This window comes from Rhipicephalus sanguineus, chromosome 2 (assembly GCF_013339695.2).
Source record: "Rhipicephalus sanguineus isolate Rsan-2018 chromosome 2, BIME_Rsan_1.4, whole genome shotgun sequence".
In the NCBI taxonomy this organism is placed as follows: Eukaryota; Metazoa; Arthropoda; class Arachnida; order Ixodida; family Ixodidae; genus Rhipicephalus; species Rhipicephalus sanguineus.
The window spans coordinates 84,495,822-84,508,224 of NC_051177.1; the positions used below are offsets into that span (position 1 = coordinate 84,495,822).

The 12,403-nt window shown below is 46.7% G+C and overlaps 1 protein-coding gene across 1 annotated transcript in view; it reads left to right on the forward strand.

Moving 5' to 3' along the window:
• The window catches only part of LOC119383259 (guanylate cyclase soluble subunit beta-1), a 182,885-nt gene that overhangs the window by 163,296 nt on the left and 7,186 nt on the right, over positions 1-12,403 (forward strand). Inside the window, exon 10 of the mRNA XM_037651321.2 lies at positions 7,113-7,259. Coding sequence (XP_037507249.1) covers positions 7,113-7,259 — 147 coding nt within the window. The remainder of the gene's footprint in view (positions 1-7,112; positions 7,260-12,403) is intronic.

Consider the following 12,403-nt stretch of genomic DNA (forward strand, 5'->3'; position numbering starts at 1 on the left):
GACGCCTTCAAATGTCTGATGCCTGAGACGACCCATTTGCAGGCTGTGGACCATCCGTGTCTATATGTGAGCATAGCCAAATCAAATGTTCCATCTCACCGATAACACCGCAGAAGGCACAGAGCGGGGGAGTGCATCGCCCAGTCTTGAATGGACACCTTTAACTGAGCGTTTACGAACGGCTCCAGTTAGACCTTCGTATGCTAGTGATTTATACACAAACGCGTAGAAGGAACTGCAGTGCGCGTGCGCAGAACGATCGTCCAAACAGCGGAACGTAGAACCACGGCCACGCGATAAAAAAAGGCTTTTTTTTAATCCAGCGGCCGTGGCAGAACGCATCTCTCGCTCCGCTTGTGAAGTTGATTGAGCGGAGCGTAAAAGTGCGTCCACTTAGTTTCGCTGTCGTTTTGCACCCAAGCTGACTGCGTCTCAGCAAGATGCGCTCATCAAAAACTCGAAATCTATGCAGTTCCCTTCACTGTCTCGGGACGTTACATCTCCGCGGGGCTGAGCGTAAGTGACGCTCAGCTAAATGCGTCTAATTACCCAGCCAGGATGTGTGGGGAGTCAGTTCTAATGCGGCGTAAAAGCGTTGCTTCTTCACGAGCAAGTCCGTGGATCAGCCTGCTGCGGTTTTAACATGCGCCATTAATCCTTCTTATGTTGCAAGTATTCCTATGTTGTGAATAATAGGGAATATATGCGTAATTCACGTTATCTCTGCTTTAGCTACGTGTAAGTAGTAAAGCAATAATTCGATATTATCACTAAGGGCATCACCCATGCGTAACATTTCTGCTTCTTCCTCTCTGTTCATGTTCATTGTATGCATTTCCGCGCGTCTGTAACTGGCAGCGACATTTATTCTGCTTCTACACGACAACACTCGGACAACCTACCATCTGTGTTTAAACTCTTATCATAACTACTCAGTACTTCTGTTAAAAGTTGCTGCAATTACTGTTCTGCATCAAGCTATGTTGGTTTAAAACGGGGATGTTTTAATGGAAGGACTGAAACGGGTTAACGGTGTAATGTAAAGGACTGTAACTGTACACGGGTTTGCCTACTACGAGGGCTAACTATAGGCGCGGGCAGCGATCGCGCTTCGCAGTCTTCCGCTTCTCTTTTAATCAAGCCCTATGCCCACCGTCTTCGTTAGAGGTTGTTCATGCGTATTGCCATACTGGTACGAGACATGCTGGTACAATCGAGAACCATGACACAGTAGAGCGTCTAGATTCTACTTGTGGTCACTGACAACGCATGAGAGACGGTCAACAAATCCGATTAGGGCTTAATGTTCAGGTCTGCTGAAAGCAGCTCCCAATCCCAACCGACACAGAAGAGACCCGGTAATTTGGGATAACTTGTACTTGGACTAGCTGGTTAATACTTGATGAGGCCATTTCAGCGCAAGTGAAACGAACACCAGGAAAACAGTACCAGAAAAAATGGGGAATGTTGCATCCATGGTTTCCGGTGCACTGTTCCTCGTGTTCGTGGCCTACCTCAAGAAAAAATCACCAGTCAATCTCTGGCGCTCATTAAACACCTTATTGGCAAGAGCTTTAATATAAAGGTTCAGTGGATACCATCCCACGTTGGCAATGAAGGCAATGAAGGCAATGAAAAGGCTGATGCACTTGCATGCGAAGCGCGGACATCTGTTCCAAAATTAAGAACTCCTAAAACTTACCAGAACAACAAAGATGCGATACGCAATTATTTCAAGGCAATCTACAAGTTTCCACACCAAGCATGTATAATCAAAGGACTTTCTCGTGAACAAGCGACGCTGTTGTACCGCATAAGAACCGGCTCCGCATACACCCCGGCTTGGTCATTCAAGACTGGGCGATACGCTTCCCCGTTTTGTGCCTTCTACGGTGACATCGGGGACATTGAACATTTTATTTGGCTTTGCCCGCAGTTTGATGTGGAAAGAGCAGCGATGGTCCGCACATTGCAAAAGGGTTGTCATAGGCACCGGACATTTGAAGACGTCATTTTTCCTGAAGGGCCCGCGGCAACGAGGAGGAGCGTGCAACGAATTGTGTTGGTCTTCCTGCGAGACACTGGGCTGTTCGACACTTGGTGGCATACCCCTACAATTCAGGAGATGCTCAGGCGGAACAATTGCCGGCCATGCAGGCCAGGCTAACCCCGCCTGCTGCAACATCACCACCACCACCACCACCGTTTTATTTTGTGCTACTAGGGACTTCAACAAGAAAGACTCCTCGCGTCGGTGCTGTCCGAGCTGAGGTGTGAGTTTCCGCGAAGAGCTAATTCCTTGCAGTGTGGTGCACTATATGTGTGCGGTGTTCCGCTCGACTAACGACGTTGTGGGTGCCAGAAGGCGAAGTTGCCTCGCAGCGTCTAACAATATTATCTGGGGTTTTATGAGCCGAAACCACGATATGATTATGACGAACGCTGTAGTGGAGGGTTCCGGATGTTTCGACCACCCGAGCTTCTCTAACACGCAACCAAGTCTAAGTACACGGGCCTCTAGCATTTCGCCTCCATCGAAATGTGACCACCCTGTCGGCAATGAACCCGCGGCTTTCAGTTCACCAGCCGAATGCCACTGTACCACCACGACGGCCGCCTCGCAGCGTCTGTCGTAGTAAGTGCAACAGGAGGCAGCGGTCTTCTTCACGTGACAACCAAACAGCTTTATCCACATGATCGTTTCCAATCAGATTGCCACTGCAAAGAAATATCGTGGCCTGTCAAGTGGCAATTAAGTATCACAGCTTCTCTAGGTCAGTTGGTCTTGAGTTGGAAGGACTATGTTCGCCGATCATCTGTATATACATTGTAACGCCGGCATTGAGTCACAAAAGACTGTTCACTTTCTCGCACGCTATGTTTTAATCATCTCAAGTGCACTGCGGAGAGTCACGAGTTCTGCATCTTTAGACGTTGCAAAATGTTAAGCCTTGAAACGTTCGGTTAATCCGTTTGTCTTTATAGATTTAGCACCGCCAGAATTGCTTGATGTGGTTGTTCCATCAACATAGAAGTGTGCGCATGCCAGGAGCGAAGCCAGCATTTTTTTTTAAGGGGGAGAGGTAGAGGGGCGGGAGGGGGGTGATCTTTTTCTATGTATGCTCGTGTGTGCGTTTGTACGTGCGTGCGTATATATGCACATATCTTGTGGTGTGGTATGAAAAAAAAAATTCTTGAGGTCCTTCAGGCCGCGCTAATAAAAAATGTAAAAATCTCAGGGGCCGCTTGAACCCCCAAAACCACTCCCTGGCTATACGCCGCTCTCGCAGTCGTTGTGTTCTTCATAAAAGAGGCAGCAAACCAAGCTTCTTGATTACAGATGAAGTTAAGTGCGACTTCATATGATGCCACTGGGATTATGAGGTTTACTTATGCTGACGGCTCACGTAACAAAGAAGAATCAACGGCTTGACATTGGGTGTGAAGCCTAGTGTGACAAGGGTATGGTGTGAATGGGAAAATGCCAGGGTTATTAAGTAAACACAAGTAAGAACATACTGGGCTCCGAAGATAAGGAAATATGGAAGAATGGCGGGAAAACTAGATTTTATAAAGTACGAAATATACATGCGGAATGCGCAGATAGAGAACATCATTTGTAAATACCTAAAGAATATTCCTACGAGTAGAAAGCTTCTCTCCTCGGTACGAACAGTGAATCTGATGTCCTATAGCCCACACTTGGTGCGAAAAGAAAACAAATATTCGATTTGTCACGGTGCTGACAGTAAACTGTAGGTGTTGCATCTAGAGCTCTGCAGCACTCCTCAGGTCCTATGGTCACTTCTAAGGCTTCAGCGTCACAAAAAAAAAAGAAAAGACAAAAGTATACACAGAGATAGATGGATACAACTTAATTGATTGTCCGGCAAGGTTTAACGCGACCCGGGCTTAGGTCACCCACGGGGGAACGTCAAGGCCTTGCCTCAGAGAGAGAAATAAAAAACAGGAGCTTATAATAACCACGTGCTCGCTATTCTTCCTGACAAAAAAATATGAAACAATTCCTTCGACGACCTAATCCAGATGAAACGCGATCTTGCATACGGGTAGTCGGCTTAGCGAAGCCTAATTTCGGAGTCAAATATCTTCTGTCACGAGCACGGGTGATCAGCAGCGGTGACCTTGGAACAAAAACGAAAGAAAACCGCCGAAAAAAAAAATTTAAAGAGCTGCGCACCAATACCGTAGGAGAGTTAATCTAACAGGAGCACAAAACGAGAAAGCGCGAAACTCCAGACCTCGTCAGGGTCTCCGGCATAAGAGCTTCAATCCGAGGAGCGCAGTCCGGAATAAAGAGATCAATCTTTGCTCGTATTTGTGCACTTTATGCGAACAGTGTGTCGCGAGAAAAAGAAACTGAAAAGTGGATAGGAGATTTCTTACAACGTGACAAATGAAATTAGAGAGCTCCGTGTTTTCCCTGGGAAAATCCTGGAGCAGCGCCCGAGCAATCTAGCGAATTGCGAGTAGGCTATGACGAAAACGAGCCCCGTCGGATATTTCGTAAGACGAAAAAATGCGCTCCCGACGGAGGACTGATTAAATAAAAACCATCCGCAGTTACAGAGCGTGCGAAGTTTCGTGAAATGCGCAACGTGGAAACAGGTCCTTAAGCTTGATCTTGTGTTCCCCTTCCCTCGATTCCCAAAGTGTTGCGCAGTTCATTTGCAACTATATTGAAATACGCAGCAGGTTCGTGCGAGTGGCCCGTTCTCTGACTTTGAGGGAGCTTTTGTTTGCCCGAAATTTCTGTAAAATGAAATATGCGATGTATGCAAGTATACTTGCATACATTGCATGCAGTGCATGCATTGTTCGGACCTAATTCGCATTTCATGTACTCGCATCTATAGACGCGAGTACATGAAATGCGAATTAGGTCCGAACACTGCGCCCAGTATGTCCGCTCCGCCAAAGCCGTGGGGTGCATACCCTTACGGCTGCAAACCTTAGACTCCAGAGCTTGTATTAGCTAAAGGCTCTTGAGCTACAGTTGTTCGTAAGACGAAACTTCGGCCAATCCTGACGCGAGGCATATCATCAGCAGAGGCGACTGGCAAATGACAAATAGTAATAATATCTGGGGTTTAACGTCCCAAAACCACGATATGATTATGAGGGGCGCCGTAGTGGAGGGCTCCGGAAATTTCGACCACCTGGGGTTCTTTAACGTGCGCCTAAATCTGAGTACACGGGCCTCAAACATTTTCGCCTCCATCGAAAACGCAGCCGCCGCGGCCGGGATTCGATCCCGCGACCTTCGGGTCAGCAGTCGAGCGCCGTAACAACTAGACCACCGTGGCGGGGCTGGGTGCCAAATGGCAAAGAGCGTTTACGAAAAAACGTTTTGTGAATTTGGCCCAAACCTATATGTTACCAAGTTGACATGGAGAATGAAAGTATCACTTATAGACAAAGACATTTTCAGTAGGCCCCTAGCGACACCACGCTGGTGTTCAGTAAAGTGTTCATAAAATTACCGGTCGTGTAAATGTGAAAAATAAAGTCTTTCAAAATAAGTCTACGATTTATGGTTCCCAACAGAGAGTGAAATATTATAAGAGAGCGAAACAAAAAAATGAAGCTAATTAAGAGGTTTTCAATTTCAATTTCAGGTGCGAAACACTTCCTATTCATAAAAAAGATTTATCTGGTCACTATCTAAGAGAACAACCCGCGGAGCTTTGACATCGAATCTCTGTCTGTTCAGTCACTCACGGCGACCACTCGGTTAAGCGTAGAAAGCGAAAGAAAGCATGGCGGTGCCAAAATCAATATACGCATACTAGGTTTACTGCGGTCGTAACCGTGCAACTGTTGCCTGCTGCCAACGAACTAAAGCTATTGGTAATTACCACTACGTCGACGCATGTTTGCTCATCTTCACTTAGAGGTTGACAAGCAAAGTGTTACAGGAACAACACGATAAATGACTTTACGTATCACGGCCCGTGTTCTTTTGAAAAACGCCTTACGCTAAAAATTTTCGGAAGATATTTCAGACAATCACGATCCGGGACATATCGTTAGCGAAGCGGGCTGACAAATGGGAAAACGCACTTAAGAAAAAAAGTCACAGTTTCGCCGCAACGGCGAAGCAATGAATGCGATAGCAATAAATTGGAATGTAACGCGAAGAACGGAAAACAGCTAGAAATTGCCAGCACGTCGCTCGAGCCCAAAGGACGCACGAAAAGAACGCACACAGGACGAGCGCGAACTATCATGCGTCACAGCTCGACATTTGAAGCGCACTGTTCAAACATAAAGCAGGGCGCACGAAACGGACGAACAGGTACACACAGGACGAGCGTGAACTGTCACAGTTGTTACTTATTTCTCTTTGAGTACCGTGCTCCTTTCGCAAACGAGACCGCTGCAGCGAGCGAAGTGACCTTCGTACGCTCTGTGATTTCAGCGGATTTCAGCGCGGACATCGCGGGGAAAGCACAAGACGTACAACCCCTCGCACGTACAACCCCAGAAAATGTTGCTGTTGTGTCAGAGTCGAAGTCAGAGGCTCCCCTTTGCATACCAGCGGCTGAGTCCAGCTTATCGGAGTATGAAGCCCACAAGTTAGCAGAACAACTTAAAATAATCTGTTGAGTATCCCACGCTACTTAACAAGGTCTGCGCGCTTTAGAGATACTGATGTGACACATGATAGTATTATACAGTATTTGGCTGGCGCATTCACACATTTGTGTGTAGAATAACGTGTCTACTCATGAGTGGCAACAATTTGTCGCTGCAACGCAGGGTACGATGGAAACGGTCTGTGTACCATTCCACCGCGCTGTTGGCCCATCATGCACATCGTTTTTAAGGACGCCCAAGTTACTCGAGTTTCCTTGAGTAACTACGCTCCCGGTTGATACGATCGCCTTTGCCAAGTGTCCCGATTTCTCTCTTTTTTTTTTAATTTTACAAATGCACTTGTTGAGGCGTTGAATGTGGATGTGCGCTTACGAACAAACGTTATTAGTTGGCAGCGAGCGGTTCCTGCTAAATATCTTTTCCCGATTCAACGAATGCTGGCGCGTGGCAAAAATAGAAAAAGATTATCGACGTTCGTTTTTCCCTCGTAGGTGGAGACCATCGGCGATGCATACCTCGTCGTATCTGGGATCCCCGAGTTCACAGAAGACCACGCTGATCGAGTAGTTGTCATGGGGCTAGCCATGCAGGCAGTCACACGCACCGTCCAATCACCTGTCGAAGGGCACGCCATAGAGGTACGTTGTTGTTGTTGTTGTTGTTGTTGTTGTTGTTGTTGTTGGCGGGCAAAGTCCAGTGGTCAAGAATGAACTAACAGCTGCTCGACAAGGCGACCGGGTCAAAGAACAGTAAAATGATGACAGAGTGACACCGGCGCCAATAATTAGCAGACAGACAGGGGCGTAACCAGAAATCTTTTTCGGGGGAGGGGGGGGGGGCTTCAGCCATTTTTTATGCATGTACGTGTGCGTGTATATGTATACACACACACGTTAATTTTAAAAATCAGGAGGGTGGGGGGTCCTCACCCCTGGCTACGCCAATGCTGACGGACTTAACTGTAAGCACCGCTAACACAACACAAAGTGAAATTTTTAATGGATATTCAACATAAATCTGCTGCATAAACGCGTACCTGCGATGCATTAGTGGTGCAGGCTCTTCTCACATTCTGTATAAACGCGTACCGTTTCTCACTAGACAGAAAAATGAAAGAATGAGGTACGGGAGGACCTAGCGCTGGTTCCGAATAAATCGTCTACAATACAGACTGTCTCTCTCGTCTGAGGGCCTCCTTCGACGAAAACTGCTCTTCTAGTAAGAAGGCCCATCAACTTTACACCTACCTTCTTTTTTCCTTTCTTTGTGCTATTCCCTCTAACCCTCTCCTCCCTCTCTCTGACGCTGGTTTCTTTGCAGTGCGGGAATCTACGCAGCGCGTGGACGTGTGCTGTGCGCACGGGATAAAGCGAAACGGAGGGCGTATCCGTCAAATAATTTTTTTTTTTTTACTATCAAAGTTTCTCTCGGTAGCGGTCCTGTCCTATACGTGTAAATGGGCGTATGCAAACAGCGGTCTCGCCCGCAGCACCGGCTACAAGGCTCTACCCAACCTCGATAGGCAGAATCTTGCAACAAGAAAGAGCGGCAGAGTACGTTCAACCTCTGCAGGAGGCGCCGGGAAAACTTTCTTCGGTTCAAGTAATGCTGAGCGCCTTGTGGGTAAGCGCGCGCAGAAGGAGAAAATCGCCCGCCCGACGAAGGGTTAGGCACGCCTTTCCATCCGTCTTCGAGGCTCAACGTTTGGCGAGAGGCCAGCCGTGACGCGATGCAAATCTATGCGGGAAGACCACTTGGAAAAGTGGTGGCCGAATAAGAGTCTGCCCCCCCCCCCCCTCTATAAAATGGAAGAGGCCGGTCAATTCTAACTTGACCGGTGCGTTCGACAGTTGTTTTTTGACCGATTTAGTGAAATCGTAAAGCGTGAAGTCGCCGGGAATGTTTCCTTCGTGGCACGTGTAAACTTCCTTCAAATCGTCCTTTTCTTTACTTTCCGTAAGGTGAATGCGAAAGTTGCTTGAAAGATTGCGACCCACGGTAGTAGAGCAGATGGCTCCATACGCAAAATAGCCTTTAGCTGTCAACGCCAGGCAGAAAACAAGGAAATAACTAAACAAACAAACAAATCAAGGAGAAGAACGAGCTTTCGAAAGGAGGCACTCATGAAGATAAAAAATGAAGGAAAAAGTCACAGTTTCGCCGCAAGGGCGAAGCAATGAATGCGATAGCAATAAATTAATGCTATACGAAGTGAGGCTCGCCAATGGATACTCTCAGTTTGAACAGCGTTCCTGTTGCAAAGGCGGCCGAAGCAGCGAAGGAAACTAGCGTGCTTCAACTGTCGAGCTGTGACACTTGATAGTTCGCGCTCATCTTCTGTTTGTTCGTTTAGCGGCGTCCCTTCAGCTCGAGTGACTTTCGTAGGCTCAGTAACATGAGCGCGGACATCACGGTGAAAGCGTGAAACATCCCTCTTCCCCTCACCGCGAGAAAACCGCGCGAGCAGACAACGGAAGGGCAATGTTCTCGCTGCGCAAATATAAGAAGCGAGCGAGCTCGACGACGACTTTTAAATGTGCCCGTCGTGCTGCTAGCGCCATCTCGCTGGTAATGAAGAAACGCTTATTATCGCCTGCCGTCTCTGAGTCCGTCCAGCGGTAAAGGGTATGTATATAACGCTCGCCGTTAGCTACGTGGAGGATCTGCGTTTCGTGGCGTAGTGGATAGCGCCACTCGCTGCGGAGCAAGAGGTCCCTGGTTCGATTCCGCGCTTCGGAAGCATTTTTCTGAATTATTTTTCTTTGGGGCTTTTATATATATATACATACTTATACATATACGGTGCGTGACGGCGACGGGGACGGACATTTTCCAGCCGAGACTGTCCATATAATTGCTATCGCAATAAAAGAAGCGAGGCTTATAAAAAGAATGATAGAGATAAATAAAAACAGTGTGATTGATGTGGAAGATGTTAGCCTAGCAATATTATCGGTATGCTATTTGAGGCGTAATGCACGACGAGATATGAAAGAGAGTGAGATACAAGAAGTAAAACACACGCATATACCAAAACACACATTTAAAAATCACAGCATATCCACGGAGTGAATGATGATGAGTGGGCGAAGCTGTGGAGGTTCAGGAAAAAGAAGCGAGGCTTATAAAAAGAATGATAGAGATAAATAAAAACAGTGTGATTGATAGTGGAAGATGTTAGCCTAGCAATATTATCGGTATGCTATTTCAGGCGTAATGCACGACGAGATATGAAAGAGAGTGAGATACAAGAAGTAAAACACACGCATATACCAAAACACACATTTAAAAATCACAGCATATCCACGGAGTGAATGATGATGAGTGGGCGAAGCTGTGGAGGTTCATCGGTAAACCGTGAATCTTCCGTGAATTCTGCCCAGTACATCATCACCGACGTGAGATCGGGCGCGTTTATACTAAAGGTTCGATGAGAGTTATGACGACTTGCAGCTCACTTTAATTTTACATGTACGCTGTGAATTTTCATTGTTTAGAAAACCATTGCTTTAGAAAACATCTGGCGTCTTTCGTTAAGCAGCTGGCGTCTTTTCGTTTTGCTTTAGAAACATCTGGCGTATTTTCGTTTTGCTTTTACAAAACATCTGGCGTCTTTCGTTGGTTTATTTCATCAATCAACGGCGTTTTGAACAAAAGTTTTATTGTTTAATCACGCACAGGAGAAATCTCACCAGGCACTACCTTGGAGGTAAACAATGGCTGCTAATGGGAATGAGAGACAGAAGAAGTCGGCTTTTAGCTAACACTTACACTTCTACTTCTACTAACGTTTCCTACTGGAACATGCCAATGGCTGCTAATGGGGAATGAGACACAGAAGAATTCGGCTTTTAGTTAACGCACACGCTGCGAATTTTTTATTGTTCAACAACGCACAGGAGAAATCTCCCACCGGCACCACCTTGGAGGAAACCATCTGGTACTAGCGTTAAGACTGGTTACGCACTACGACGGGGACGAACGGGTGCCGCTTTAAGGAGCTTCGCCCCTAAAAACTAGCTGACAAGCCTCGTGTAAATTACAGGCAATCTCGGAGACCTATATCCCGCGCGAAAATCAAAAGCTCTTTAGTAGCGCCACAGTCACCGAACAACTTAAGTTGAGTGCAACGAAAAAAACTATGTATAGTACACCACCACTGTTCGCGGACCTTAATTTAGCAAAGCCCCAATTTTCAGTTCATTTAGAATAGTGCTAAATCTGCCCTTGAGAACGGCGAAAACAGATATGACAAGGAATGCTTGTAAATTTATAATGCGGACATCCGTAGCGTGTGTTTCGGGATGTGCAGAGCTGCGAGATGCACAGCCATAGCCATGTCATTTATTATTTTCACGTACGGTAACATAAAGCCTGTGGGCAAGGGGGGGGGGAGTCGCTTTCGGGTCCTGTACGAGTGTATGGCAGACAGCGAGATCTATTTAGCGCAACTTTTTTAAGCTCGTCGAGACATTTCTTGATGTCCTGAAGAATACGTACCGTGCAATCACCTCGTGAACGGGCGACCTGGCTGTACCTTGCCTTCCACTCGGATCATCATTAATGTACGCTCCGTTAATCTGGTACGTCGAAGGATATGGCCAAAATAAAAAAAAAATTGTTAGGTTCATTACATTTGCTTCGAAAGAACATTCGGGGATGATTATCACTTATGAGCGATATATTTGTTTGTTTTGGCAGTCCACCAAGTTCTCGAACCTCTATGCCAACACCAGAGCTTTAAAAAGACTAGCTGTTTTCTCTTCCCATTTTAATGAAGTTAAAATTAGCTTACCAGCAAGCTGTCGTAGATTATTCAAGGTTGTTCGCCAAGCTCGGCAATTAAATGAGGTGTGCATCGGGCACACTGAAAACGGAATTCATTCCACATTCCCAAACTGTTCAACGTTCGCTGCCTGCACGTAGGCAAAGTTCGTCCCCTATGGAATGGCTGTTGGTCCCGAACCAAGGGTGTCCTTTGTGTGGATCTATACGACGTGCACAATTGCGCGGTGGTATAAATAACGCCAACAGGACCGGCCGTTCCATAAAACAGGGCTCATCCCTGTTGCTCTCTTTATTTTTCTTTAGAAACTACATGCTTGACCCTCAGTCGAGTAGGTCCAATATCGAAGCGTATGTCCAGCGGAAAAGTCCGGTGACACGCCATGCGCGTATCCGGCTCTTGCTCCGAAATTAATGGCTCTGCTCGGGGATGAATCGAAACGCGCAGCGATGAAAAAGGATGACGTATACGAAGGCAGAGAAAAGGGGCAACGCGTCAAGCCTCCAGTTTTTTTTTCTTTTTTTTTAACTGTAGGACAGGCGCTCCCTTATTGCCGCATTATTATTCCACTCACGCCACGCTCGTCGGATTGGCTTGACGTCCGCGTGACAACGAAGAATTTTATAAGCCTGGGTGTAGAGAACGGGTGTGTACTAGTTTGACTGTTGGTTTGCGCAGCTCTACGAAGTTAACTTCGTGGTTTGGTCTTCGAAAGCTTACGCCGAAAGAAAGTTGTTCCCCCGTTGTATTTTTTTTTACTCGTACGAAAGTTCGACGACCGTGCTAACTCTGGTAGGAAACTTGGCCCTATCCCGGCAGAGTTGTGCCGATCTTGTTGCGTGGCACTTTTACGACTCACTCAATAGGAATGTCCCTTCTTTGTCCCGTAGTCGCGTTGTCATTGCACATACACGGGCAGTTTCCATTTGGTTTGTGTCCATGATCCTTTTAGATATTTTTTGCTTACTTTCTTTAAAGTTGCATACACCGAGCTTC